Below are 27,685 nucleotides of genomic sequence, written 5' to 3'. Positions count from 1 at the left end.
TCCGCGGCGGCGGCGGCTGCCGTTGTCTCCACCCTCCCTGCTTGGCCGCCGTGCTGGGACGTCGTGGTTTTCGCGGCCGCGCCTGAGCCGTTGGGGTTGACGGTGCGTCCCGCGGACGAACAACCTTCGTGCGCTGACGTAGACGTGGGCTCTCTGGACGTGGAGTTGCATGCAGCGTGCGCTGACCGGTCCACCGACTCCGTCAACGTGGCGGGCCCATCGACTACCGTTTCGGACTGTTCTTGTCTCCCTTTTCAGCCCGCGGCACACGCTCCCCTCCTCCTTCTTGGAAACCCTACTTCCCTCCTCCCTACCTCTCCCCAACCCTATCCCCATAGCCGCCTCCCTGAGCACGCGAATCCCGCCGGTGCGAGAGACGACGAGGGAGCGCTCCTCCGCGCCCGTGAGGTCCTATCGTGGCCTCCCTCGTTTTCCCCACCCTCCGCCACCTCTCTGAGCACGCCCCCGCTTCCCGCCCACGCGTTTACCCGAGGGGATGGGCACGCCGAGATCTCGCCGGGGACTCCCCGTGCGGACCGGTCCGTCGCCTCCACCTGCGGGCAAACCGCTGCAGCTGCATCCTCGCGCTCGTATAAGGACGTGCTACTCGCCTCCCCACCTCCACATCGCAAGACTCTAAGCCCCAGGCGCCTCCTCTTCTCTCCGGTCAAGGGGAAGGACCTCTGCTTCCGGTGCCTCTCGCCGGAGCACCTCGTCGGTGGCTACCGCGACCCTCTTCGCTGCAAGGCCTGCGGCCGCTTCAGCCACCGGAGGATCGGATGTGAGCGCCCCCCTCTGTCCTACTCCCTCTCTACCCCTTCCCTCTCCTTGTTGACCAATACGTGCCCGTCCCCTTCCCACAGGTTGAGGCGGCTGAGCTCGGTGGCGTCCTCACCGGATACACCTCTTGCAAGCCGCGACGTGGTGGCGTAGCCCCAGGCTCCCCTCTCCGGGCTTCGCCGCGGCTTCCTCGTTAGGCCTCCCACTCCGTACCCGCGCGGGCGGGCTCCTGCCCCTGCCTCCTGCACGCCGGATATGGTGAGCCTCCCTCGCCCTGGACGTGCTGCTTGATACGTCTCCAACGTATCGATAATTTCTTATGTTCCATGCTTGTTTTATGATGATACACACATGTTTTATACATACTTTATGTCATATTTATGCATTTTCCGACACTAACCTATTAACGAGATGCCGAAGAGCCAGTTGCTGTTTTCTGCTGTTTTTTGTTTCAGAAATCCTAGTAAGGAAATATTCTCGGAATTGGACGAAATCAACGCCCAGGGGCCTATTTTTCCACGAAGCTTCCAGAACACCGAAAGGGAACCGAAGTGGGGCGACGAGGCGCCGCCACACTAGGGCGGCACGGCCCAGGAGGGGCCCGCGCGGCCCTAGCGTGTGGGGCCGCCGTCAGCCCTCCGACTCCGCCCTTCCGCCTACTTAAAGTCTTCGTCGCGAATACCCCAGTACCGAGAGCCACGATACGGAAAACCTTCCAGAGACGCCGCCGCCGCCAATCCCATCTCGGGGGATTCGAGGAGATCGCCTCCGGCACCCCGCCGGAGAGGGGAATCATCTCCCGGAGGACTCTTCACCGCCATGGTCGCCTCCGGAGTGATGTGTGAGTAGTTCACCCCTGGACTATGGGTCCATAGCAGTAGCTAGATGGTCGTCTTCTCCTGCCTAACATGATCAAGATCATCTATTTGTAATGCTACATGTTGCGTTTGTTGGGATCCGATGAATAGTGAATGCTATGTTATGTTGATTATCAATCTATCATCTATGTGTTGTTTATGATCTTGCATGCTCTCCGTTATTAATAGAGGCTCTGGCCAAGTTGATACTTGTAACTCCAAGAGGGAGTATTTATGCTCGATAGTGGGTTCATGTCTCCATTAAATCTGGGGGAGTGACAGCAACCCCTAAGGTTGTGGATGTGTTGTTGCCACTAGGGATAAAATATCAATGCTATGTCTAAGGATGTATTTGTTGATTACATTACGTACCATACTTAATGCAATTGTCTGTTGTTTGCAACTTAATAATGGAGGGGGTTCGGATGATAACCTGAAGGTGGACTTTTTAGGCATAGATGCATGCTGGATAGCGGTCTATGTACTTTGTCGTAATGCACAATTGAATTTCACACTACTCATCATAACATGTATGTGCATGGTCATGCCCTCTTTATTTGTCAATTGCCTAACTGTAATTTATTCACCCAACATGCTATTTATCTTATGGGAGAGACACCACTAGTGAACTGTGGACCCCGGTCCATTCTTTACATCGAATACAATCTACTGCAATACTTGTTCTACTGTTCTCTGCAAACAATCATCATCCACACTATACATCTAATCCTTTGTTACAGCAAGCCGGTGAGATTGACAACCTCACTGTCACGTTGGGCCAAAGTAATTTGGTTGTGTTGTGCAGGTTCCACGTTGGCGCCGGAATCCCTGGTGTTGCGCCACACTACACTCCGCCACCATCAACCTTCAACGTGCTTCTTGGCTCCTACTGGTTCGATAAACCTTGGTTTCTTACTGAGGGAAAACTTGCCGCTGTACGCATCACACCTTCCTCTTGGGGTTCCCAACGGACGCGTGCTGTACGCGTATCACTGCTGCCCCCACTCATAGGGGCCCTCCCACCTTCGCGCCCATCCGGCTCGGCGCGCCTCCTCCGAGCGATCGTGTGCATGGCGACTACGCTGAGGTGTTCATGCCGCCCTTCGATGGCATGAGCCGCGCGCAGCGCTTCGTCTGCGCCCTCCTGGAACCTCCTGTTGCGGCGCCTGCGGTGCTCGTCCGCCGTGCCCTCGAGCAAAGTGGAGGAAACCCCGTGGTGGGGCTCGCCGCCAGCGACTACGGCGCCCTGTTCGTCATCTTCCGCTCGCCGGAGGAACGAGAGAGAGCCATGGAGCGGTTCCCTCTCTCGGTGGACGGGCATCATCAAGATGGAGAGCCCTAAGGACGGCTGCAACCGCTTCACGTGGAGGTTCTCCTCCTTCGCGCACATCTCAGCGACCGGGTTCCCGCTCGAGCACTGGGACGAGCGCGGGATTTGGACGGCATTCCGCTCCATCGGCCAAGTTTGCTGCGTCGATCCGCTCTGCCTCAACGAGCTGGATTTCTCCGCCGTTAGGGTTGTCCTGAAGCTGGAGAAAGCATCGGACGTGCCGGCCGCACTCCTCGTCCGCGACGCGCTCGGCGTGAGCTCTGTCGTGGTGAACCTCCGTGTCATTCACGTGTGGAGCTGCGACGACGATGGGAGCGCGGAGGGTTGCATCCACTACGGCTGCCCTCAGTGCGACGATGATGTCCATGTCCAGGATACTTGTGTACCCCCTGGGCGTGGGAGAGCAGCGCATGAGCGACATCGACGACGACTCTGTCCAGGGTCTCTCCCCTCCGCCGCCCGCCTCGCGGCCTCCGTCCTCCTCCGTCCTCAACCTATGGGGAAGGATTGTGGTGCGGTGCCAGGACGACCTTGCGAGGGCCGCTGCGCTCGCCACCATCGACGGGATGCCGGCGGACTCGGACTCGCCTCTGTCCTATGCTCACCAGGCCAAACCGTCCGAGCTCTCGGACAGGGTCCTTGCCCGGCGCTTGGCGTCCCATTTCCCTGAAACTGGGCTCGATGTCGCTCAGGTTCTTGCCTTGGACCTGCCCCTTCCCCTTTACCTCGCCTGACCCTGACCTCAAGCCCCCTCTTGTTGCAGTGGTACGACACGCTTCAAGTGTCGGCCACACCGTTCCAGTCGGAGCCCCTGGAGGCCGGTGACAAGGCCCCGCTGCCCTCCAACACTGGTGCCTCGCTGAGAAAGGAGCCCCAGTTCGTCTCCATTCTCTCCAAGGCGAAAGCCGTAAAGTGTTGGAGATATGCCCAAGAGGCAATAATAAAATGGTTATTATAATATATCTTTGTGTTTATGATAATGTTTACATACCATGCTATAATTGTATTAACCGAAATATTGATACATGTGTGTTATGTGAACAACAAAGAGTCCCTAGTAAGCCTCTTGTATAACTAGCTTGTTGATTAATAGATGATCATGGTTTCGTGATCATGAACATTGGATGTTATTAATAACAAGGTTATGTCATTGTATGAATGATGTAATGAACACACCCAATTAAGCGTAGCATAAGATCACGTCATTAAGTTATTTGCTATAAGCTTTCGATACATAGTTACCTAGTCCTTATGACCATGAGATCATGTAAATCACTTATACCGGAAAGGTACTTTGATTACATCAAACGCCACCGCGTAAATGGGTGGTTATAAAGGTGGGATTAAGTATCCGGAAAGTATGAGTTGAGGCATATGGATCAACAGTGGGATTTGTCCATCCCGATGACGGATAGATATACTCTAGGCCCTCTCGGTGGAATGTTGTCTAATGTCTTGCAAGCATATGAATAAGTTCATAAGAGACCACATACCACGGTACGAGTAAAGAGTACTTGTCAGGAGACGAGGTTGAACAAGGTATAGAGTGATACCGATGATCAAACCTCGGACAAGTAAAATATCGCGTGACAAAGGGAATTGGTATCGTATGTGAATGGTTCATTCGATCACTAAGTCATCGTTGAATATGTGGGAGCCATTATGGATCCCAGATCCCGCTATTGGTTATTGGTCGGAGAGAGTACTCAACCATGTCCACATAGTTTGCGAACCGTAGGGTGACACACTTAAGGTTTGATGTTGAAATGGTAGAACTTGAATATGGAATGGAGTTCGAAGTTTTGTTCGAAGTCCCGGATGGGATCCCGGACATCACGAGGAGTTCCGGAATGGTCCGGAGAATAACATTCATATATAGGAAGTCATTTTATAAGATTTAAAATGATCCGGTGATTTTGCGGAAGGTTCTAGAAGGTTCTAGAAAAGTCCGGAAGGAATCACTAAGGAAGGAGGAGTCCCGGAGGGACTCCACCTCCACATGGCCGGCCAACCCTAAAGGGTAGAGTCCAAGGTGGACTCCACCAAAGGGGGCCGGACACCCCTCCACATGGAAGGGGGAATCCCACCTCAAGTGGGATTCCCACCTTGGGTAGGTTTCCCTACTACATGGAAGGTTCTAGTGTTGGGGTCTTATTCGAAGACTTGTAGTCCAACACTTGGGGATCCACCTATATAATGAGGGGCATAGGGGAGGGGGCCGGCTAACACAACCACCCCACCTTGGCCTCACCCAAGGAGGCCGGCCACCCCCTCTCCCAAACCCTAGCCGCCCCCTCTCTCCTCCTCTTCTCCCGCACACTTAGCGAAGCTCCGCCGGAGATCTCCACCGCCATCGCCACCACGCCGTCGTGCTGCCGGATTCAAGGAGGAGATACTACTTCCTCTGCCCGCTGGAACGGGGAGAAGGACGTCGTCTTCATCAACACTGAACGTGTGACCGAGTACGGAGGTGCTGCCCGATTGTGGCATCGTGATCAAGATCTTCTACGCGCTTTTGCAAGCGGCAAGTGATCGTCTACCGCAGCAATAAGAGCCTACTCTTATAGGCTTTGAAAATCTTCAAGGGTTAGTCTCGTTCATCCCCTCGTTGCTCCCATCTTCTAGATTGCATCTTGGCTTGGATTGCGTTCTCGCGATAGGAAAATTTTTGTTTTCTATGCAACGAATCCCTACAGTGGTATCAGAGCCGTGTCTATGCATAGATGGTTGCACGAGTAGAATACAATGGTTTTGTGGGCGTTGATGCTTATGTTGTCTTTAGTTTGAGTACTTTGCATCTTTATGGCATAGTAGGATGAAGCGGCTCGGACTAACTTTACATGACCGCGTTCATGAGACTTGTTCCTCGTTCGACATGCAACTTGTATTGCATAAGAGGCTTTGCGGGTGCCTGTCTCTCCTACTATAGTGAAGATTCAATTTACTCTTCTATTGACAACACTAGTATCACCGTTGTGGTTCATGTTCGTAGGTAGATTAGATCTCTCTCGAAAACCCTAAACCACGTAAAATATGCAAACCAAATTAGAGACGTCTAACTTGTTTTTGCAGGGTTTGGTGATGTGATATGGCCATAATGTGATGATGAATATGTATGAGATGATCATTATTGTATTGTGGCAACCGACGAGAGCCTTATGGTTGTCTTTAAATTTCATGTTGAGTAGTATTTCAAAGTAGTTGTAATAGTTGCTACATGAGGTGAACAACCATGAAGACGGCGCCATAAACCTTGACGCTACGCCGACGATGATGGAGATCATGCCCGTTGATGATGGAGATCATGTCCGTGCTTTGGAGATGAAGATCAAAGGCGCAAAGACAAAAGGGCCATATCATATCACATATGAATTGCATGTGATGTTAATCCTTTATGCATCTTATTTTGCTTAGAACGCGACGGTAGCATTATAAGATGATCCCTCACATTAATATCAAGATAATAAAGTGTTCTCCCCTCGTATGCACCATTGTACAGTTCGTCGTTTCGAAGCATCTCGTGATGATCGGATGTGATAGACTCAACGTTCACATACAACGGGTGTAAGCCATGTTGCACACGCGGAATACTTGGGTTTGCTTGACGAGCCTAGCATGTACAGACATGGCCTCGGGACAACGAAAACCGAAAGGTTGAACACGAGTCATATGGATGATATGATCAACATGTTGATGTTCACCATTGAAGCTACATCATCTCACGTGATGATCGGTTTTGGTGTAGTGGATTTGGATCGTGTACCACTTAACAACTATGAGGGATGTTGTATTAAGTGGGAGTTCATTAGTAATTAGATTAAAACATGAACTAATTATCATAAACATAGTCTCGAGTAGTATTTTGAATTAATTTTGTAGTATTGGCATCCGTTTTCTACCATGCGCTAGTCTTGTTATTGAGATAGAAATACTCGTTAAAATCTGACAAGAAACTTTACGGATTGGTACCGTATTGTTAAAGAATCAAGAATTGATTAAGTCCTATTGCAAACTTTTAGTAAACCTCACATTGTTGATTCAAAGAGCTATGGTTTCAATTAGTACCTAAAGTTATCTTGTCTCCGTGAAACTTGAAGTTCAAATCTGTTTGAAAAGTAAGGAGCTGAAAATTTAGTTTTCAGAAATAATCAAGGTATGAGATATATGTGATATCTAAGACCTTATTGCAAGATGATAGAATATAAATTTGGTGAGACTACATAAACTCATAAGTTTTATGGGAATGTATGAAGGATGAAGACGCCAGGCGTCACAATCCTCCAACTATTGGGGCACTAATAATATTCGCGTATCCATGAAGTTATCATCCTTAGTATGCACCGTTGCTAAGATTCGTCGTTTCGAAGCATCACGTGATGATCGGGTGTGATAGATTCTACGTGTGCATACAACGGGTGCAAGCCAGATTTGCACATGCGAATACCAAGGTTAAAACTTTACGAGCCTAGCATGTACAGACATGGTCTCGGAAAGTCGTCATGATATGATGGATAAAATTATGAGTGAAATTGTTCATCATATTACAAAGTTACTAATAGTGAAATCTGAAACACTTGTCATATGATGATTAACTTAAAGAAAGAACCTCAAGGTTATTGGTATTTGACCAACAAACCTAGAAGTTAATAATGTTAAAGTGTTTTTCTGAATAATGAGGAAAGCTAAAAGAGAAACTGCAAAAGATATTTTGGCAAAAAGAAAAGAAAAGACTAGAAAGTCTAGCTCGGTGTATATAAATGATATACATGTTATGGTTGTATTCCTAGTTAAGTCACACTATGAAATTCTTGGGTATTAGTACTATATTGGTTGGTATGAAGTGTCATACAAAACAACGCAATACAAGAATACAATGGCCTAAGTGATCGACAAGGAATATGATAGGAATGCACATCTGGAACAAAATAAAGTGTTATTATGTTCATCGTTAGCATTCTATCTAGCCCTTAGAATTTATAATAAAGAACTTAATAATTGTTATTTTGCTCTGGTCAAATGAAAACAATGAGTTGTTTAAATTATGACATTACTCCATGTACGATGGATAAGTTATTATAAATCTTAATGGTGAAACACACATACATAACACTGACGCTAAAATGCCATAAGGCAAATGATTTGAATTCCACTTATTTGTGGAACCGCCATTTAGGTCATGTTAGAAAGGAACGCATGAAGGAACTCCATGCAAATGGATTTTTGGAGTCATTTGATTTTTTGAATCATTTGGCACTTGCAAATCTTTTCTAAAGAGAATGATTAAAATACCGTTCATAGGCCAAGAGTTGAACGGGCAACAAACTTAGTGGAAAAATACATGATGATGTATGTGGTTCACTGGGCATAGTTGTGTGCGGGAGATTCTTCTACTTCATGAAAACTTCCAACAATGAATTGAGTATATATATATATATGTGGATATATTCGATAAGGAAGAAGTTTGAAATTTTTGAATGGATTCAAATAAATTTCAGCATGAAGTGGAAATCATCGTAATAGAAAAGTCAAATATCTATGATTGGATCATGGTGGAAATATTTGAATTACGAGTTTTAGCGAACATCTAAGAGAGTCATGAAATTGTTCTACAACTCACATTTCTTGGAGTATCATAATGATGATATAGTATCCGAGAGATGTATCCAAAACTTGTTGGATTAATGATGAGATAAAATATTATGACGCCATTATATTTTTGTGGATTATGCTTTAGTGACTACCGCTTTTACACTAAATAGAGCATCATCATGATCCGTAGAAATGACACCATACGAGTTATGGCATGGGTATAAACCCTAATAGTCCTTTCTTTAAATTTTGCTCTAAAAGTTTACAACCAAAATCGGATGAATGTCTTTGTTGGTTATCCCAAAGAATTGATTGGGAATTCTTTCCACTATGAAGTAAACGACAAAAGTGTTTGTTAATGTTACTTGCTTATTTCCAAGAAATTGTTTTCTAGCGAAATATTTGAGTGAGAGGACAATAGAACTTGATAAGGTTTATGAACCTGAGCATAATGATCGAGTAGCGCAGACATCGAAATTGGTTCCGGAAGCGACCACGACGATCATGGCTCCCATGACTACAAAGTGTTTTAGCCATGGAGATCGAAATACATATTGAACCTTGTAGGTATGGTTTACTTTGTGATCAAATAAATGATTTGTGGACAAAGGATTGATTATGAACAATGATAAACCAACTACAAACAAAGAAGTTATGATGGGCCCTGAATCCGTTAAAATGGCTATACGCCATGAAATCCAAGATAGATGAATACTTTTTGAAAGTAAATGGATCTATAAAATTGATGGACTTGGATGAAATATCCTTGAAGAAGCTTGACTTGTCGAAAAGTTGTTTACGACAAAGTTCAAAGAGTTGACTACGACAAGATTAGATCTTCCGTAGCAATGCTTATAGTCTATATGGATTATTCTAGTAATCACTACATATTTCTTTTATGAGATATGTTAGTAGGATGGCAAAATACATTACTTATCAGAAGTGTGTATTAAAGGTGTATACAAGATACAACCAAGAGTTTTGCTAGTCCGTGGAATACTAGATAGGTATACGAACTTCAATTGGATGAAGTAAGTATCGCGGAGTTGGAATCTTCACCAGATGAAATAGTCAAAGAGTTTTTGATTTCATCAGAGACGATGAAGAGACTTGCATTTGCAAGAAATTAAGTGGGAGCGCTAAGACACATTTATAATACTTTATGTAGGTGACATATAGTTGGTTATAAATGATGTAATTATATACTTGATTAAAAGGTTTCATTGAGAAATTAATTTCAATGAAAGGATATGGACTCGAAACATATCTAGTGTCAAGATCTATGAAGATAGATTGAAACACAAAATAAGTTTAAGTCAAAGTACATAGAATGGATATTGAAATAGTTCAATATAGAAATATTAAGAAAATGTTCTTGTCATGTGAAGTTTTAACAAGACTTGAGTGTATCTGATACTCAATGAGGAAAAACACATGAGTGATTATGGATCACGAATAATATGCACACAATCAGATGTCCTGTGCTCTAAAATGTTATGAGCATATACCAGAATGATTCATGAGATGATCATTGGACGGCAATAAGAGTATCCTTGAGTACTTTAGAAAGAACCAAGGATATATATATAGTTTTGTATGGAGAAATGACAAACAAATCGTTGTAAGGTGATTACACCGATATTTGTTTTGTCACATATAAAAATAGAATTTCAATCTCAAATTAGACTAAGTGTTGTTTTAAAGGTAGCACAATGAGCTAGAAGTTGTCTATGTTAGATTTAGAAGAGTTCTAAATATTGTGACGGATTCTACAAACGAAGGAAGAGTATGTCATTGTTTTGACAAATGACTGAGGATGTTGAGTCAAGAACTTCTTTGAGAACTTGGTGTAGTTCCGATAGTGTCAGAACTTTGAAGCTATATTGTATGTGACAATATTAGTGACTTATTTCAGACAAGGGAATTAAGGTTCCACCAGAAGATCAAACATATTTAATGCCAACTCATTTGGAAATGAGTGATGCGTTGAGACGCAAATGAATTACAAAATACATACATTTCTGAGCGTGTCAGATCCGTTGACTAAAACCTCTCCCGTGAGCAAAACATGATAAAACACCAGAAGGCCAAGGTGTTATATCTTTACAAATGTAAACTAGATTATTGACTCTAGTGCAAGTGGGAGATCTGTTGGAGATATGCCCAAGAGGCAATAATAAAATGGTTATTATAATATATCTTTGTGTTTATGATAATGTTTACATACCGTGCTATAATTGTATTAACCGAAACATTGATACATGTGTGTTATGTGAACAACAAAGAGTCCCTAGTAAGCCTCTTGTATAACTAGCTTGTTGATTAATAGATGATCATGGTTTCGTGATCATGAACATTGGATGTTATTAATAACAAGGTTATGTCGTTGTATGAATGATGTAATGGACACACCCAATTAAGCGTAGCATAAGATCACGTCATTAAGTTATTTTCTATAAGCTTTCGATACATAGTTACCTAGTCCTTATGACCATGAGATCATGTAAATCACTTATACCGGAAAGGTACTTTGATTACATCAAACGCCACTGCGTAAATGGGTGGTTATAAAGGTGGGATTAAGTATCCGGAAAGTATGAGTTGAGGCATATGGATCAACAGTGGGATTTGTCCATCCCGATGACGGATAGATATACTCCGGGCCCTCTCGGTGGAATGTCGTCTAATGTCTTGCAAGCATATGAATAAGTTCATAAGAGACCACATACCACGGTACGAGTAAAGAGTACTTGTCGAGAGACGAGGTTGAACAAGGTATAGAGTGATACCGATGATCAAACCTCGGACAAGTAAAATATCGCGTGACAAAGGGAATTGGTATCGTATGTGAATGGTTCATTCGATCACTAAGTCATCGTTGAATATGTGGGAGCCATTATGGATCTCCGGATCCCGCTATTGGTTATTGGTCGGAGAGAGTACTCAACCATGTCCACATAGTTCGCGAACCGTAGGGTGACACACTTAAGGTTTGATGTTGAAATGGTAGAACTTGAATATGGAATGGAGTTCGAAGTTTTGTTCGAAGTCCCGGATGGGATCCCGGACATCACGAGGAGTTCCGAATGGTCCGGAGAATAAGATTCATATATAGGAAGTCATTTTATAAGATTTAAAATGATCCGGTGATTTTGCGGAAGGTTCTAGAAGGTTCTAGAAAAGTCCGGAAGGAATCACTAAGGAAGGAGGAGTCCCGAAGGGACTCCACCTCCCCATGGCCGGCCAACCCTAGAGGGTGGAGTCCAAGGTGGACTCCACCAAAGGGGGCCGGCCACCCCTCCACATGGAAGGGGGGAATCCCACCTCAAGTGGGATTCCCACCTTGGGTAGGTTTCCCTACTACATGGAAGGTTCTAGTGTTGGGGTCTTATTCGAAGACTTGTAGTCCAACACTTGGGGATCCACCTATATAATGAGGGGCATAGGGGAGGGGGCCGGCTAACACAACCACCCCACCTTGGCCGCACCCAAGGAGGCTGGCCATCCCCCTCTCCCAAACCCTAGCCGCCCCTCTCTCCTCCTCTTCTCCCGCACGCTTAGCGAAGCTCCGCCGGAGATCTCCACCGCCACCGCCACCACGCCGTCGTGCTGCCGGATTCAAGGAGGAGCTACTACTTCCGCTGCCCGCTGGAACGGGGAGAAGGACGTCGTCTTCATCAACACCGAACGTGTGACCGAGTACGGAGGTGCTCCCCGATTGTGGCACCGTGATCAAGATCTTCTACGCGCTTTTGCAAGCGGCAAATGATCTTCTACCGCAACAATAAGAGCCTACTCTTATAGGCTTTGGAAATCTTCAAGGGTTAGTCTCGTTCATCCCCTCGTTGCTCCCATCTTCTAGATTGCATCTTGGCTTGGATTGCGTTCTCGCGATAGGAAATTTTTTTTTTCTATGCAACGAATCCCTACATAAAGGCCTCGCGCTTCGACCTCTCCGGTGCCTCGCTGACTCTACGTGCGGCGACAACGGCGGCTGGCTTCGGAGGCGTCTCTGACCCTGGCTCGATCCCGCTCCCGCGCCTGAGGGGGCTGGCGGTGGCGTGCGGCGTCAATCCTGACGCCGTCTCCGACGCCGAGATGGTGCCCTCCTCTTCCACATGATGATGCCCTTCATGGGCCACCGGCGGCGGTCACGTCCCCCTTGCGGTGCTGTCGACCGTGATCGTCGTGCTTCGCCGTTCCCGTGCGTGCTTAGCCGTAGCTTCCGCTCCTGCCGCTGCGTCGGCATATTCCTGGAGCTGTGTCTCCCCTTGTTTTCTTTATTTTTCCCTTAAATTTGGCCTTATGCCTTCGTGTGAAGCTGCATGCCGACGGCTTTTTTCCTTGTACCCAGGTGCCTGCTATGTTTATCCATTGAATGGGAACATTTGTTTTAATATTGGGTCCTGAAACGTTCGGGAGCTCGGCGACAGCGACAAATGCGACATTGTTCGCTCCGATATTGTCTCTGCGAGGCCCTGTGTGATTGGGCTCCAGGAATCAAAACTTTCTGCCCTCTCTGCCTCGAAAGCAGCCTCCTTCCTCCCCCCTTTTCTCCGGTCCCACGAGTCTGTCGATGCCATTGGCACTTCTGGGGGGGCTTGTTACTGCTTGGGACAATTCCCTTTGCTCCCTGGTCAACACATCCGCTTCGCGCCACATCCTCTCTACGGACCTTGCGGTCAACAGTGACAACAACTGTTTTCGTTTCACCAACGTCTATGCCCCCTGCGATGTGACTGCTTAAACCTCTGTTTCTCCAAAACCTCTCGACTCACGACCCTGGCGATGAGGTCCCTTGGATCATTGCCGGGGATTTCAACCTTACTCGTCACCCCGCAGATAGGAACAACGCTAATTTCTCTGCCTCGGAGGCTGAGCTCTTCAATGATACGATCAACACTCTCGGGCTTATCGAGCTTCCCCTTAGGGAGCGTAAGTACACCTGGTCGAACATGCGGGCTAGCCCTACTCTCGTTCGTCTTGATAGGGTCTTCATTAAACACGCGTGGAATGCTCTTTTTCCATCCTCCACCCTTTCCTCCATCGCTCGCGACACTTTTGACCATGTGCCTCTCATGGCCAGAATCTCCTCTCGGATTCCCAAGGGGGGTTCTTCCGTTAAGAGCCTTCTTGGGCTCTCCACCGCCGCTTCCGTGACTCTATTGCTTGTGCTTGGGTGTCCACTTTCCGGGTGGACCCCACGGCTAGGTTGGTTTCACGACTAGGCTTTGCCGCTCTACGTGTAAAAAGTGGGCTCGCCAAGTCTCCCCCTGCTCCCAGAGGGAGGAAGACTGTCGCCTTCTTATCAAACTGTTCGACCTCCTCGAAGAGGGGTGCCCCCTCACTCCCCCCTGAGCGACTCCTTCGCTCCCTCACTATGGATGCCTTACACCTTTCTATTAAGGAAAACTCCCTTTACTGGAGGACAAGAGCTAAAGTTAGGTATGCTCTTGAAGGAGACGAGAACACGAAATTATTCCACGCCACTGCCACCTGCCGGCTCCATCGCAACTCCATCCCGCTCCTCTCGTTTGACGGGATGGACACTTCCGACCACCTGGGGAAAGCCTCTCTTCTCCACTCCTACTACTCCAACCTTCTTGGGACTGTCAACCCCACCGCTTGGCGCTTTGACATCTCGTCCCTCTACCCTTCCAACTGCGCGCCGCCCGGCAGTATTTCCGCTCCCTTTACTCCGAAAGAGGTTAAAACGGCTTTCACCACTATGAGCAGGCAGTCCAGCCCTGGGCCTGATGGTTTTGGCCCGTCCTTCTTTAACACTTTCTGGACGACTGTCTCCCAGGATGTCCTTGCGGTGTTCTCCTCTTTTTTTGACGGATCAATCGACCTCACGCGTATTAACCGTGCCTTTCTTGTGCTCCTCCCCAAAATTGATGCCCCTATTCACCCGTCGCAATTCCAGCCCATCTCCCTGCAAAACTGCATTATGAAAGCAATCACCAAAGTGCTCACCACCAGGCTGCAGACCGCCATACACTCTCTCGTTGATGCCGATCAAACTGGTTTCCTCTTCGGTAGATGCATCTCGGAAAACATTGTGTATGCGGCCGACCTCCTCCGGTGCTGTCACTCTAGACGTGCACCCACTCTTGTGTTCAAGATTGACTTGCGCAAAGCTTTTGACTCCGTCAACTGGGACAACCTCCTCACCGTATTGCGGGCCAGAGGTTTGACGACCGCTGGTGCCTTTGGATGAGGAAGATCCTTGACACGGGACACACAGCGATTCTGCTGAATGGTGTCCCAGGGAGCTGGATCCGCTGCCGGAATGGGCTTCGCCAAGGGGACCCTCTCTCTCCCTACTTGTTCATCATCGTTGCAGATGTGCTGCAACGTCTCATTCGTAAAGCATGGGAATCTGGATCCCTAGCCCACCCTCTTTCCCCGGATACCCTGTGCACTGTCCTCCAATACGCCGATGACACCCTCATCCTCTTCCAGGCTTCCGTCGAGGCGGCGGTCTGCCTCAAGCAAGTCCTGGATGACTTCGCTCTGGTCACTGGGCTCGCGATCAACTTCCACAAATCCTGCTTCGTTCCCATGCACACTGAGTCGAGTGTGGCATCCGCCATGGCCTCCGTTCTTGGGTGTCCCATCTCTACCATCCCTCAAACCTACCTGGGCTTACCTCTTTCGCCCACAAAACTCCCGGCCTCGGCCTTCGCACCTCTAGTTCTCTCCTTTGGCCGTAGACTTTCAGGTTGGCGCGCGCATCTGCTGTCCGCTGGGGGTAGGCTCGTGTTGTGTAATGTTGTCCTGGATAATATTGCTACTTACTACATGTGCTCCTACTTGCTGCCACATGGGGTCATTGAAAGTATAGATAAGACATAAGAGGCGCCGCGCCTTTTTCTGGACCGGGAAGGATTCCTGTTCTGGTGCTCGTTGTCTAATTGCTTGGGATAAAGTTTTGTTGTCTAAACAGGAGGGTGGCTTCGGCATCAAGGATCTCCACAGGCAGAACAGGTGCTTGCTCCTCAACTTTGTCCATAAGCTTCATCAACCTAACCCTCTGCCTTGGAAGACTTGGTACTTCTCCCACACAGGTCGTGACTTCGGGGACCCCTCCTCCTCTCCTTCCTTCTTGGAGAGGATCGTCGAGGAGTGCCTCCCTCTCTACCGCGCCATCACCAGAGCGACTGTGGTGGACGGCCGCTCCACCTCCTTCTGGCTGGATAAGTGGCTCACCGGGGAGCCACTCGCGACGCGTTTTCCCGCCCTCTTCTCCCACAGCTCGCGCCGCCACACGTACGTGGCCTCCGTGGTCTCGGGGGGCCTGGACCTCCAGGACCGCCTTACTGGAGTTGCTGAGGCCAAGCTCCTGGTTATCCGCCGCTTCATCGATGACACGGTGCTCTAGGAGGGCGCCGACCACCGCGCCATTGACTCTCCTTCGACGCCCAGCTTCTCCTCCCGTGAGGCCTACCGCGCCCTCTCACCAGCGCGGCCCGTCGACACTGCGGCCTGCTTGACTTGGTCCCTCCGGATCCCCACCAAGGTCAAGATCTTCGCTCACCTCCTCGACATCGACCGCCTGAGCACCCGGGCGAACCTCTTCCACAAGGGGTGCGCCCCTCCTCTACGTGTGCTGCTTGCGGTGCCCCCGAGTCTGGGCGCCACCTGTTCTTCGACTGCCCCAGAGCTGCCGAGCTCTGGGTCAGACTGGATGTCCCAATCCCAGCCGGTGGGCTCTCCATCTGGGATCTTCAGGGGCCGAACCGGCCGCCTCCGAGCACGTGGCATTTCGGACTTGCGACCATTCTTTGGTCCATTTGGAAGTCTCGGAATGACCTCGTCTTCAACGGGGTTAGCCACTCTACCGCCTCGACCATCCGGCGCGCCTGTGACGACCTATCTCTTTGGAGATGGCGGCTCCGCCCTGCTGACCGGGAGCCACTTGACCGGCTCCGGTCCCATATACTTTCTAGAGTTGTAACATAAATAATTCTCCCCCCCCCCCTCCCCCCCTGTTTTCCTCTCTTGTGTACATGGACTGGCTTCTTGGTTGCTTTCGAGTATGAATAACAACCGGTGGGGTTTTCCCCTGTTCACCTCGAAAAAAAGAGAGAATAAAAAAGAGAAGGTTGCACTCGCTTAGCTAAGAGATGATCTCTTAGAAAATAAGAGAAGGTTGTTTTCTTCGTTGTACCATGTATCTTCCCTTCTCAACCTAATTTCCTATTAAAATTAATTAATTCTCATTAATTGCTAGAGATGACAATAAAAGATAATGCATTGTACCACTTATATTTAGTGTATTCTCAAGATAACATGGATGTCTAAGAGAAGGCGAGCCTTCTCTACCATTATACATGTCCTAAGAGCTAAATCTAGCAAGAAGCAGTTGCTGATGAAAAACTTGACGAAAAAGAACATGATCCTATCATTTGAAATTCCTTTGAAAATCCGGCATTCCAAACAGGCATAAGAGATATATGTACAAAAAGCAGAAACACACGTGCTAACGAAAAACTTGATCCTACATAACCCTCCCCATCCCCTATATTGGACATAACCCCCTTCTCCGATGGCCTCTCTTCCACACACAGACAGACAAACGGAAACTATGATGTTATTTTTCGTTCCATGTCTCCGCAGTGGAGTTGATCGGGACACGGCGGTGGGGGAGCTGATCGGGAACGCCTATGAAAATCACGCGTAAACTTAACATTGTTGTTCCTCCTCTCATCTCACCTCGGCAGTGAAAATGTTGCGTTCCAGACGTGGTCTTGATGTAAGCAGGGGCCGCTGCCCCCCCCCCTCCTCAACCAAGGTGTGAATATATTTTTTTTGGAAGGGCTTACATTAAAATGAATATTTTGCCCAGTGAAGCGCTTGCCACTTAAACCACAACATTTAAAATAAGCAAACAATGCATTTGACATCGCTTCTTGCATCCGACGTAGAGAGAAAGTCTAATCGTAACTGCACATTCAAGTGCTAACATGACCCAAATGAGAAAAGGACAATTTTTATGGCACTAGTCACATAAGTCGTGGTTATGTGAAGAGAAACCTAAAAGTGGTGGTTTTCTTAACGGTCACTTTGAATCAAAGGATATATCTTTATAGAAATTTTGGAGGGTTATAATCCTTGGATTTTTTTTGAGAAACACAGTACAAACGCAAGCGCTCACATACACGCGCATACACTCACCCCTATGAACGCACACACGCACATCCTACCCCTATGAGCACCTCCGGAAGACTGAGCCGGTGGATTGGATCTTGAAATTGACGAAGTCACCACAGGCGCCTCGCTGTCGACGGGAACGTCGCCTCCCACTGAATGAATATTCCGCCTTTACGAGACACACAGATGTCAAACCTGGGATTTGAACTCTGGTGGGCTGGGGGTACAACCACCCTCCTAACCACCCAACCTCAGGTTGGTTCTCATAATCCTTGGATTTTTGTTGTGCTGGTTTGATCACTTCTATTCACTGAAATTTCTTGTAAAGAATAATTTGTTTCCTGTATGGAGTAATCAAACAAACTTTACTGTAAATACAATCCCTGCATAACTAGACTAGATTTTGCACTGCAATCCTGGATTTTCTTTTCATATGCCCGCCTTTCTAGAACCCCGCGCATGAAAGATGAAGCCTCATGTGTGTTAAGGTTCCATGATATTTACTCTACGTTTTCAGACTGGATTAGTACAACATAACTAAACAGGTCTTATAAATCATCTCAAAGAGGAAGAGAACTTGAGCTATGAAGTCCCTTGTAATTAATAGGCACGGTATGGTGAGAGAGATCTCCAGTCGCTTGCGCTTGAAACGTTTAGGATCCGCTTTGAGGAATGGGGACGCCACGCATCGGCCAAAAAGGTCAGTGGTTTCGATCGGTTTCGTCGGGATTGCCGTCCGATCCGGTCTAATCATGGCCGGCTCATTAGCCTCGATCCCCAGCAGTTTTAGCTCCTTTCTTTTTCTCTTCTCCCCGGGCAGGGCACATGCTTCCATCACGGCAATCGGGAAGAGAGAAATAGCATGGACAATTGTACTACTGTACATGTGGTGGTGATAGGATCGAGAAGATAGGCAGTGGAAAAGGAGGCTCATATCTTTGGACTCAAGAATCTGGCTTTGGCATAAGAAAGGGATTTCTCAACAACTAGAAGGGAGCAAGAAAAGAAGAAAAAGTGGAATCATCGTGACCCTTGACTTCGACTAGGACGAATAAAGAGCTAGCAAAAAAGAAAACTTAGTATCTGAAAACGACTCCACCAAAACCAGATTAACAGCGATGCTAAACTTGCGAATAATTTGTACTGTGCATAGAGAATCAGTAGACTGCTTATGTAGTTAGCTGTACATACCATGTAAGATTATTTCAGCAGGGCAACTCCGATCATGCAAGATGTGTATAGGCTATTTTCGAGAAGCAAGACGCTCACCCGAGGTGAAATTTGTATTTCAAGATACATATGACATGCTCAAAATTAAGAAACGAAGCAAATTTACAGATATAAATTTTACTGCCTTTTTCTGCCCGAGGAATTCTGGAGACAAGTTTCGACAGTAACAAAGACCTCTCATCAAACGGAGCCACTCACGTGCTATTGAGTCAGTTCATCTTCCTTAACAGAAAAATGAAGGAAAACTAAATTGTGATTTAACATTTTTGATGGTCCATAAGACAATAGTTAGGCAGAAAAATAGAGATGCACCCTCTCATCAAGTGAAACTGCTGCTCGTGTGCTCAGTACGTTCATTTCTCCTAGCACAAAGAAAATACAATATGAACTACATTATGATTGTGTAGAGAGATCAAAATTATGTACGGAACACAAGATGTCCTGTAGTGAATAATTTGGCTAGAAGTTTCAACTGGATAAGGGAGCTTGCATGCACAACCATTAATAGCCCTTGTTCCCTCGTATCCGAGCTCGCATGTCAACCTATTGCAATTTTGACAAAATTAGCATTTCCACATGCAAAAAACAACAGTCGAAAAGGCCTAAACAGGATAATGATTAAATATATAGCAACCAATAATCCAGTATGGTACCAAAGGAAGTTAAACATATGGACCATTATAATGGATAGCCATCTAAAAAGGAGGGGGAAGAGCAACAGCTCTTAACATCTAATGCAACAATAATAGGCCAAACCTATCAAATATTCTTAAAGTAGGTCGTTGTCACATTCATAACTTGTACACCTAAGGATAATGGGCTATCATAAATGTGAGGCAAACGAGTATATGATCATATCCATGAAGAAAGAAATGGCATGAGCTGTCTATAAGAAGTATTTATTCACGAGAAATGTACATAGCAATTAAATTTCAAAGTAAGCATCCAAATGACTATAATCTTCATGTAACCAAGTTATCATACTACAGGGCTTTCTAGCTAAATCTACTACTCCCTCTGATCCTAAAAAAATGTCAGGCATACGATTTTGCAGAAACACCCTCCATTTTCTTGTCTTATCAACCCACACTCCCGTCACGCAAGGGCGTGGTGTGAATGCGCTGCTTTGCATAGCACGGACAGGTAGCATGCATGCGGGCTAAATGAATTGATTCAATTAGATGGAGTTAATCATAAGACGTAATTAGACTATGGTTTCCGACATTTTTTTAGGATCGAAGGGAGTAGTACTTTAATCTACAGTAAAGAACTACCGAAGAAGTTAGGGAGAGAACCTAATATGAAAAGCAAGGAAAAAGGATTTTTGCCTTTGATTGTTCTTAGAATTGTAGTTCTTTTCTCAGATCTTTTGTGCACAGGCTGTTGCACAATAGTCCCTCCGTTCCTGAATATAAGCCATATAGTTTTTCGAGAAAAAATCCAGAATATAGGAGTGTGACACACCACTTGTATGGAAATTTTATTAGGGAATTGATTATATTTTCTTATCTTTTGAAAAGTCCTCTATTTTCTCATGTCAAATGTTTAGTGGTAATCCCGCCCAAACCTGGTGTAATTTTCTCTCAATATGTCTTCTTTAATTTCCGTGCCAAAAACTATATGGCTTATATTTAGGAAATGAGGGAGTATTGAATTACTACCCTTTTATTGGTTTTCGATGCATAGATACTAAAAGCCAATAAACCTGGAGGCAGCGTTTTGGCTCATAGGAGCAAATGCTCCCATTATACAAAATAATTTAAAAATAATTTTAAAAATGTCAAAAAATTCGGACATAATCTTTTTGGTGTACATCGTGACATTCTATGTTAGTGCACAAGTTTTCGTGGAGAAACAACATTTTATGTGGCGTGTACAAAAAAGACAAAAAAATATCCTGTACGTAGTCGTGTTATAGCATCAAAATTTGTCTTTTTTACATGAGACACAGAAATTTTTTTTTCTTTTGAAAACTTGTGTACGAACATAAAATGTGTAGATGTACATGGAAAAATTTATTTTAGAATTTTTTTACACTTCGAAATGTAGATTCACACAACGGGAGCAAATGCTTCTATGAGCCAGAGTGAATATCCCAATAAACCTACCATATAGAGGGCCAAGTACTTAATTTTCAAGTTAATAGGAAGGACTACCAGAGCCTACCTTGCTGGATAAAAGAATAGTATTATGTTATCGTGATTCAGATATTGTTTATTCTGAAGAAAACGGTGATACAAACAGCAATATTGAACACCTTGAGCATTTCAGATATCAACAGGGATACGAGGACAGATGTTTTTTCTACATCATATATCATTCAGAGTGCAATTGTCCAGAATAAGCTTTCACATTTGTATTAATTTATTTACGAGCGAGATGCTAGCCAGAAGTGCGGCTATCAGTATTGTAAACCTGCAAAGAGACGCAAGATAACAGACAGACATGCAGCTGTCCATAGTTCATTAGAATCTTGTGATGGAAGAGTGGTCCTGTGAAGGAGACAATGAAGGAGAAATGTTCCACGTAGCAACACTGGGGTGTAGGACTGGCACGAGAAGACAATCATTCGCACCCGATAACTGAAATATTAGTGGATATAATCGCATCTAGTGTGTGCTGTGTTAGAAGTCTAAGTATGATGTCTATTGATGGTAAACATTTTTCCTTAAGTCATCAGTTATAATGAAATTATGTTGAAATGCAGAAATGTATGCAAATTTTCCAAATCATGTGTCCGCTGGAGATGAAGGATAGAGTGTGAAAATGTAATTTTTAGTCATATCGCAATCAGGATTCTCTCACAGTAAGCGAAGGAACAGTTAATAATGAGTGTATGCTAAAATGTTCTTCTTTCCATACAAATCCATCTTGCATAGCATAAATTTGTATTTCCATAAAATTGAGCACAGCACAAGTACCTCTTCGGCTAGAGATGATATTATGCCATTTATCCATTGGGGTAATTTAAGTGGTTATCCTTTTTAACAAAATAAATATTTAGATGCTAGATCTGCGGAAAAGGTAGCTCTCGAGCGAAGCCACGCAGGGCTCAGCTGGAAGCAGTTTCTGGAGGCTTTTGAAGCCTCCAGAGAAGATGAAGAGATCCAAATTTAAATATGAAACCATCCAAGTCAATAAAGCGAAGAAACTATATAAAGATTGAGAGAAGCAACTATATAAAGACTGAGAGTAGCAATCCAAGTAATTCAATAAACACAAATGCAGGAGTTGCGTCTGTGACGGCAGCAGAATTTGGAACTGAATTATCTAATGGAATAATGCTTACGAAGTTTATGGATCTCTGTGTCACGTCTATATTGTGTGATTGCAGGAGAAAAGCCAAGTTTATCATGAGTCAACAAATTACGGTTCACTTCTTTTAATATTATAATGTGGTGTCCCAACGAATCCAGAGACATATATAGCAATTGAATTTGAAGGTAAGCATCCAAACTGCCATCATTTATTGAGAACAAATACATATGATATCATTTATTGATCATCATGTACTCAAGTTATCATACTGTAGCCATTTTCAAGCTAAATCTGCTTCTTAAATTTTCAATAATGGATATTTTGAGGATATGTGGCATACCGGAATAGTTAGAGAGAAATTCTGATTCTGACCATCAGTCCAAAATCTACTGTTCTTATTGCACAAGCAAGGAAAAAAGATTTTTGCTTTTGATCATTCTTACAATTGTATTTTTTTTCTCACATCTTTGGTGAGGTCTGTTGTACAACATGGAAATACTACGGTTTTATTAGTTTTAAGATGCATAGATACTAAAAAACAGTACAACAAACATGTAAAGGGCCGAGTACTTAATGTTAAAGTTCACAGGAAGGACTACCAGCGATTTAAATTCCACGGGTATTATTAGCTTACTCGACCCTGTTCTAGTTCGAGGTGGATAAAAGAACCTCATGTTATCTTGATTCAGATTAAATCAACGATACACTCATCATATATATGTGTAAAATCCAGCTCGACTCTGAAATCTTTGGACATCCAGCAGGGCCACAAATCAAAGCCTAACTAACTTATCATATGCCACAAATCAAAGCCTGAGCGTTGGCTGAGAGAGCATCAACCATTCAACCATCAATGCAGGCTTTGTGCCAGGCCCAAAACATGTTCAACTGCGAGCTCTCTGCCAACTACATGTACTGTACCAGAGAAGCTGGTTCATAATAATGCATCGATCATCAAACTTGCAACCCCAAGGGAGTGCGGGCCTAGCACCGTTGCAAGTACCTAACAAGTGCTGGATGCCGGTTTGTCATTAAATTGCAGACAAGCTCATCGCCCACAGATCAGCTAGCCGCTCACATGCACACATAATACTAATACTCCGTATCTAACAGCGCAACAGAAATAATGATTGCAAGCAGAATTCGTCGAAAGGAAACTGGCATAGGTGATGAACAACGAAACAGCTATCACACGCGAAACTTATGGACAGGAAACAAGGCGTAGTCGAGCAAATTGGAGACTTGCCTGGCCCCTTTTGCAGTTGAAGTAGGTCTCCCGCAGGCCGACGCACTCGCTGGTGATGCAGGGCACCTTCTCCCCCGCGCACTCCTTGTAGGGCCTATTCTGCACCTGCGCGCGAGAAACCGCAGGAGCAAATCGGTCAGCGCCGCTCGAACAACAAGGGCGCAGCGGGCGGGCGGGCGGGATCATTCCCTTCACTCGTTGCCCGATGCACTCAGTCCACGGTATTGGCATACAGACATCCGAGCACACCAAATCGAATCGAATCGAAACAAGCGGCGGCACAGCGAGCGAGGGGCGAGAGAGAGAGGGAGGAGCCGCGGCTGACCTTGACGCAGTCGGTCTCGCTGAGGCACTTGACGAGCTCCATGGCCAGCCCCTTGCACGACTTCGACATCTTCCCCTCGCTCGCTCGGCGGCTTGTCTGCGGCTTGCGGGAGGGGAAAGAGGCGAGACGGCGGCGTGTCTCTCCTCCTTCCGGCGGCGGCCGACGCAGCAGGTCGTGGGAGAGAGATCTTAGTTGGGCCTTGTGGGCCGGGCCACGGTAAGGTAACCTCAGGCTCGACTATACTGGAACATGAATACACGCCAGCCCATCTGCTCTTTATCTCCAAGGCCCGGCCCAGACACCCTTGTCGGCCAGCGAATTTGTTAGAAATGGACTGACCTTTACAAAGGGAGGGCAACCTGCTCCACACGCGGCAATTGACGTGCAGTGTTAGAAAATTTCTCATAAGAGTTCTTCTTTCTCACCACGTGTGGCGAGGGAAAGTAAGATGGGGACGACAGAGGAGAGAGAAGGACCAGGTGGATGGTGGGTTGTCTCAGTTTTCTCTTTTATTTTTTATTAGATTCGCTTGTTTAAAATGAAATATATTGAGAATCGTAACTCTAAATTATGAATCGTTTTCATTTTTGAGATCCACGCGTCGAGATTTTCAAAATTACGTTCCATATTGATAGGTTTCAAGATACTTTTTTTTGTACTTCCAATACTAGTATAGTTGTACTCGTCGTGTACTTGCGTGGCCGGGTCGTTAGCTTCGTTGTGTGACGCGTCGCGTACGGCTCCTTCGCGTGGGTGTACTCACTCCACCACTCGACCACGTTCCTAGGTTGGTCGTACGGCTCCGCGGGAGTCTGCCACGTGTTCAGGAGCGGAGTTAGCATGTGAATAATGGGTGTACATAGTCAGAGTTTTACTCATAGTTCTGCTCATTTATTTGATATTTATTTCTCTAGATGTGAACTATACATAGATATACACGCTTTTGTAAAAAAATGGGTGTACATTTGTACACCATGTACTGAATTCCATCCGCCTATGCGTAGTGGTACCCGTCCTTTAGCGCTAAACCTATTTTCCACCCTGCTGCGGGGCCGATTAACGCCCTCCCGCGAGCGGGCCACTGTCCATCTAGTTTGGTTTTTTGTTTTCTATTTTTTCTTCGGTTCTTTTATAGTTTTTTTAGTTTCTTGCCTTTTGTTTTTTCAGTTTTTTATGTTTTTTTTCCTTTTTCAGATTTAGTTAGGGAGCGGGCTTGATATTTGTGCCCGAACGTTGGGTTAGGCAGGCTCAGGCTTACAGTTTTCACGATTTAGTTAGGGATTGGGTCAGGCAGGATTTTGCTTATTCGGGCCGGGTTTAGGCCCGATTTACAAGCTCGACGGTTGGGCCGGGCTCGGGTTTGACTTTTTAGCTTTGGGCTTTTTCGGGTGTGGCCCGAAACCCGGTCCGGCCTGAGTTTTGCCCAGTTGTAGCGGTAGCAGGAAGGGGTTAGGAGGAGGGCGGACAGGCGCAGCAATAGGCCCATCCATGGCATGGTGGTGGTGGCCAAGGCGTGGCGGGAAGCACGGCGTCGACGGCCAAGCGCGATGGCACGGGCTAGTGGCGAGATTTTTGAGTTTTTTTTTATAGATTTTGATTTTTTAAATTGAGATGATATGTGGGTCCCTTCCCATTTGGTCAGATTTTTGCTACATTGGCGTTGCAGGTAGGTCCCGACCTGGCAAAAACTCTGTCAATTTGGTATTAACTTACGTTTAGTTTTTTGTTAAAAACTTAGCAAAATGTGGCGGTTTTCTATTCCACGAACGTAAACACTGGTAGAAAAAGAGGCTTCCGTCCAGCCCCATTAGTCGCAAAAGTATAGGAGCCGCGACTAACGGAGTCTTTAGTCGCGGTTCGGGAGGCGAACCGCGACTAAAGGCCTGGGCCCAGAGCGCTCGCTGGCCAGCTGGTGGACGGGAGGAGCTTTAGTCGCGGTTGGCCAGGCCAACCGCGACTAAAGGTGCCCGAATGCCTTTAGTCGCGGTTGGCCAGGCCAACCGCGACTAAAACCCCACCCCTATATATACCGTTCAGCCCACAGCACTTAGCTATTTGGTGCCACTTCTCTTCACAAACTTCACAAGGGGGTGTAGGTTTGCTTTTAGCTTCTCTTATGCACACAAGGTGTTTGATGAAATGCCCCAAGAGCATGAAACACACATGATATGAAGTGTCGGAGCCACACTTGAGCTTCCTCATTTATTTTTTCCTCCTCGATCGCGGTTAGCAACTTGAACCTTTCATATGTGTCATTGATAAAATATGCATGTGTGTAGCTAGTTAGTTTAACAAATGCATGATGGTTAATTATATATTTTATATTATAATAATGCGGATGAATCGGCAATGGATGTACGGTAACCGACTCTCCGGCGAGTTCACTACGGGTTTGAAAGATTTCCTCGTAGTGGCTAATGCGAACAAGCGGGGGTTTTGTTATCTGTTCATGTGTTAGCTGTAAGAATCGGAAGGGTTACTCTTCCTCAAGAGATGTTCACATGCACACAGCTTCGGCACGGTTTCATGCCAAGCTATAATTGTTGGACCAAGCATGGAGAAAGAGGGGTTATAATGGAAGAAGATGAAGAAGGGGATGATTTCATCGATGAAAGCTATCTTGCTCATTTCGGTGATACTTTCATGGAGGATGTTGAAGGTGAAGGGGAAGGTGAAGGGGAAGGTGAAGAAGAGGCACGTGATGAGCCCGTTGATGATCTTGGTCGGACCATTGCCGATGCACGGAGACGGCTGCGAACCGAAAAGGAGAGGGAGAATTTGGATCGCATGTTAGAGGATCACGGAAAGGCGATGTACCCGGATGCGATGATGGTCCGAAAAAGCTGGGTTGCACACTGGATTTGCTGAAATGGAAGGCACGAGGCAGGTGTAGCTAACTCGGCATTTGAAAACTTGCTGAAAATGTTGAAGAATATGTTTCCAAAGAATAACGAGTTGCCCGCCGGTACGTACGAAGCAAAGAAGGTTGTCTGCCCTCTAGGTTTAGAGGTTCCGAAGATACATGCATGCATCAACGATCGTATCCTCTACCGCGGTGAATACGAGAATTTAAATGAATGCCCGGTATGCACCTTGCATTGCGTTATAAGATCGGAGGCGATGACCACAGGTGACGATGTTGAGGGCCGAAACCCGGGAAGAGGGTTCCCGCCAAGGTGATGTGGTATGCTCCTATAATACCACGAGTTGAAACGTCTGTTCGGGAACAAAGAGCATGCCAAGTTGTTGCGATGGCACAAAGAGGACCGCAAGTCGGACGGGAGTTGAGACACCCCGCGGATGGAACGCAATGGAGAAAGATCGACGAGATAGTTCAAAGATTTTGCAGCTGACGCAAGGAACATAAGATTTGGTCTAAGTACGGATGGCATGAATCCTTTTGGCGAGCGAGCTCCAGCCATAGCACCTGGCCCGTGACTCTATGCATCTACAACCTTCCTCCTTGGTTGTGCATGAAGCGGAAGTTCATTATGATGCCGAGTGCTCATCCAAGGTCCGAAGCAACCCGGCAACGACATCGATGTGTACCTAAGGCCATTAGTTGATGAACTTTTACAGCTGTGGGGGAGACCTGGTGTCCGTGTGTGGGATGAGCACAAAGAAGAGGAATTTGACCTACGAGCGTTGCTTTTCGTAACCATCAACGATTGGCCTGCTCTTAGTAACCTTTCGGGATCTGTCAAATAAGGGATACAATGCATGCACGCACTGCTTACATGAGACCGAAAGTGTACATTTGCCAAATTGTAAGAAGAACGTGTACCTTGGGCATCGTCGATTTCTTCCGAAAATTCATCCGATAGAAAGAAAGGCAAGCATTACAACGGCAAGGCAGATCACCGGCCGAAGCCTGCGGAACGCACTGGTGTTGAGGTATTTGATATGGTCAAGGA

At 46.2% G+C, this 27,685-nt stretch overlaps 1 protein-coding gene across 2 annotated transcripts; it reads right to left on the bottom strand.

Annotated features, from left to right (window-relative positions):
- Window positions 1-19,182: 19,182 nt before the first annotated feature.
- Window positions 19,183-23,908, bottom strand: LOC124655121 (cytochrome c oxidase assembly factor 5). 2 transcript variants are annotated; one of them, XM_047194079.1, is made up of 4 exons: window positions 23,772-23,908; window positions 23,447-23,551; window positions 19,442-19,485; window positions 19,183-19,304 (listed from the first exon to the last, which is right to left on the bottom strand). In XM_047194079.1, exons 1-3 carry the CDS (start codon window positions 23,838-23,840, stop codon window positions 19,444-19,446), a joined length of 216 nt encoding a protein of 71 aa, XP_047050035.1. In that variant the 5' UTR covers window positions 23,841-23,908; the 3' UTR covers window positions 19,183-19,304; window positions 19,442-19,443. The 2 variants fall into 2 exon arrangements, with proteins under 2 accessions (XP_047050035.1, XP_047050034.1); XM_047194078.1 differs by having other exon boundaries at window positions 19,183-19,485.
- Between the last annotated feature and the right edge of the window lie 3,777 nt (window positions 23,909-27,685).

Source organism: Lolium rigidum, chromosome 5 (genome assembly GCF_022539505.1).
Source record: "Lolium rigidum isolate FL_2022 chromosome 5, APGP_CSIRO_Lrig_0.1, whole genome shotgun sequence".
NCBI lineage: Eukaryota > Viridiplantae > Streptophyta > Magnoliopsida > Poales > Poaceae > Lolium > Lolium rigidum.
This window is presented reverse-complemented; position numbering and strand designations above follow the sequence as displayed.